At 64.1% G+C, this 882-nt stretch overlaps 1 protein-coding gene across 1 annotated transcript in view; it reads left to right on the top strand.

The window, feature by feature from the left end:
• Window positions 1-813: 813 nt before the first annotated feature.
• AGRP (agouti related neuropeptide) overlaps window positions 814-882 on the top strand; it is a 1,381-nt gene continuing 1,312 nt past the window's right edge. Inside the window, exon 1 of the mRNA XM_009290846.1 lies at window positions 814-876. Within this exon, the coding sequence (XP_009289121.1) occupies window positions 817-876 (60 nt within the window). The 5' untranslated portion in view covers window positions 814-816. The remainder of the gene's footprint in view (window positions 877-882) is intronic.

Raw genomic sequence — 882 nt, 5'->3', positions numbered from 1 at the left:
CGGGTCTGTCTTGGAGCCGGCTGGCGTTGGCTCTATCGGACGCAGGGGAAGCTTCTAGCAGCTTCGCACAGAGGCCACCCCTGTAGCCCCCCCGCTACCAAAACCCGGCCACGCAAACCCAATACAGTTGTGCTGCCCTCGGCACTGCCGTGGAAAAGGGAGTGGGATGGAGCTGCTGGTGGGTACACGGCTGCCTCTGCGGTGGTACTTGGGGACCTCATGAGATCCCCGTGCTGGCTGTTGTCTGCAAGGTCCTGGTCGCACGCCCAAGCCCAGATGCAGACCAGGTGGTAAATATTAGCTTCTGGTCTTTAAAACTAGCGGCATTTCCACACTCTGTGAGCGCAAGCGCCTGGCAGAAGCTGTGTCGGACATTTCGGCCACGTCCCATGCACGTGCAGGCGGTGAATGCACGGCACCGCGATGGTCTGGCGGCTGCTGAAGGCTGCACGTGGAGCAGGGAGACCCTCAACCGCAGCAAAAAAGATCAAGTCTCAGTCCGTCCTCTGCTGCTCAACCCCTCTGCGGTGAGATCATGAACGTGCCCGCATGTGGGGTGCCCCACGGCACGTGCGTTAGCTCTGGAGGGTCCACGTGAAGCTCCCAGGCATGTGGTAGCCCGAGAAAGGCTCTCAAATCCAAGAGAGCAAACAGCCCGGCACGGTGGCTGTGCTGGCAGAGGCTGCCCCTCGCCGCCCCGGCGCTGCTCGGTGGTGGCGGGGTGGAGGCGGGGGCCAGGTCCCTGGCCAGGCCAGTCCGCCTGCGGGTGGGCTGACGCTGGCCGGGACCCCTCTGCGCAGGTTGTCCCCCAGGACCATGCTGAACGCGCTGCTGCTGTGCTGCGGGCTGCTGCAGGGGATCCAGGCCATCCTCAACGCCGAA

Source organism: Aptenodytes forsteri, unplaced genomic scaffold, assembly GCF_000699145.1.
Source record: "Aptenodytes forsteri isolate BGI_AS27 unplaced genomic scaffold, ASM69914v1 Scaffold14, whole genome shotgun sequence".
NCBI classification, from domain to species: Eukaryota; Metazoa; Chordata; class Aves; order Sphenisciformes; family Spheniscidae; genus Aptenodytes; species Aptenodytes forsteri.
This window is presented reverse-complemented; position numbering and strand designations above follow the sequence as displayed.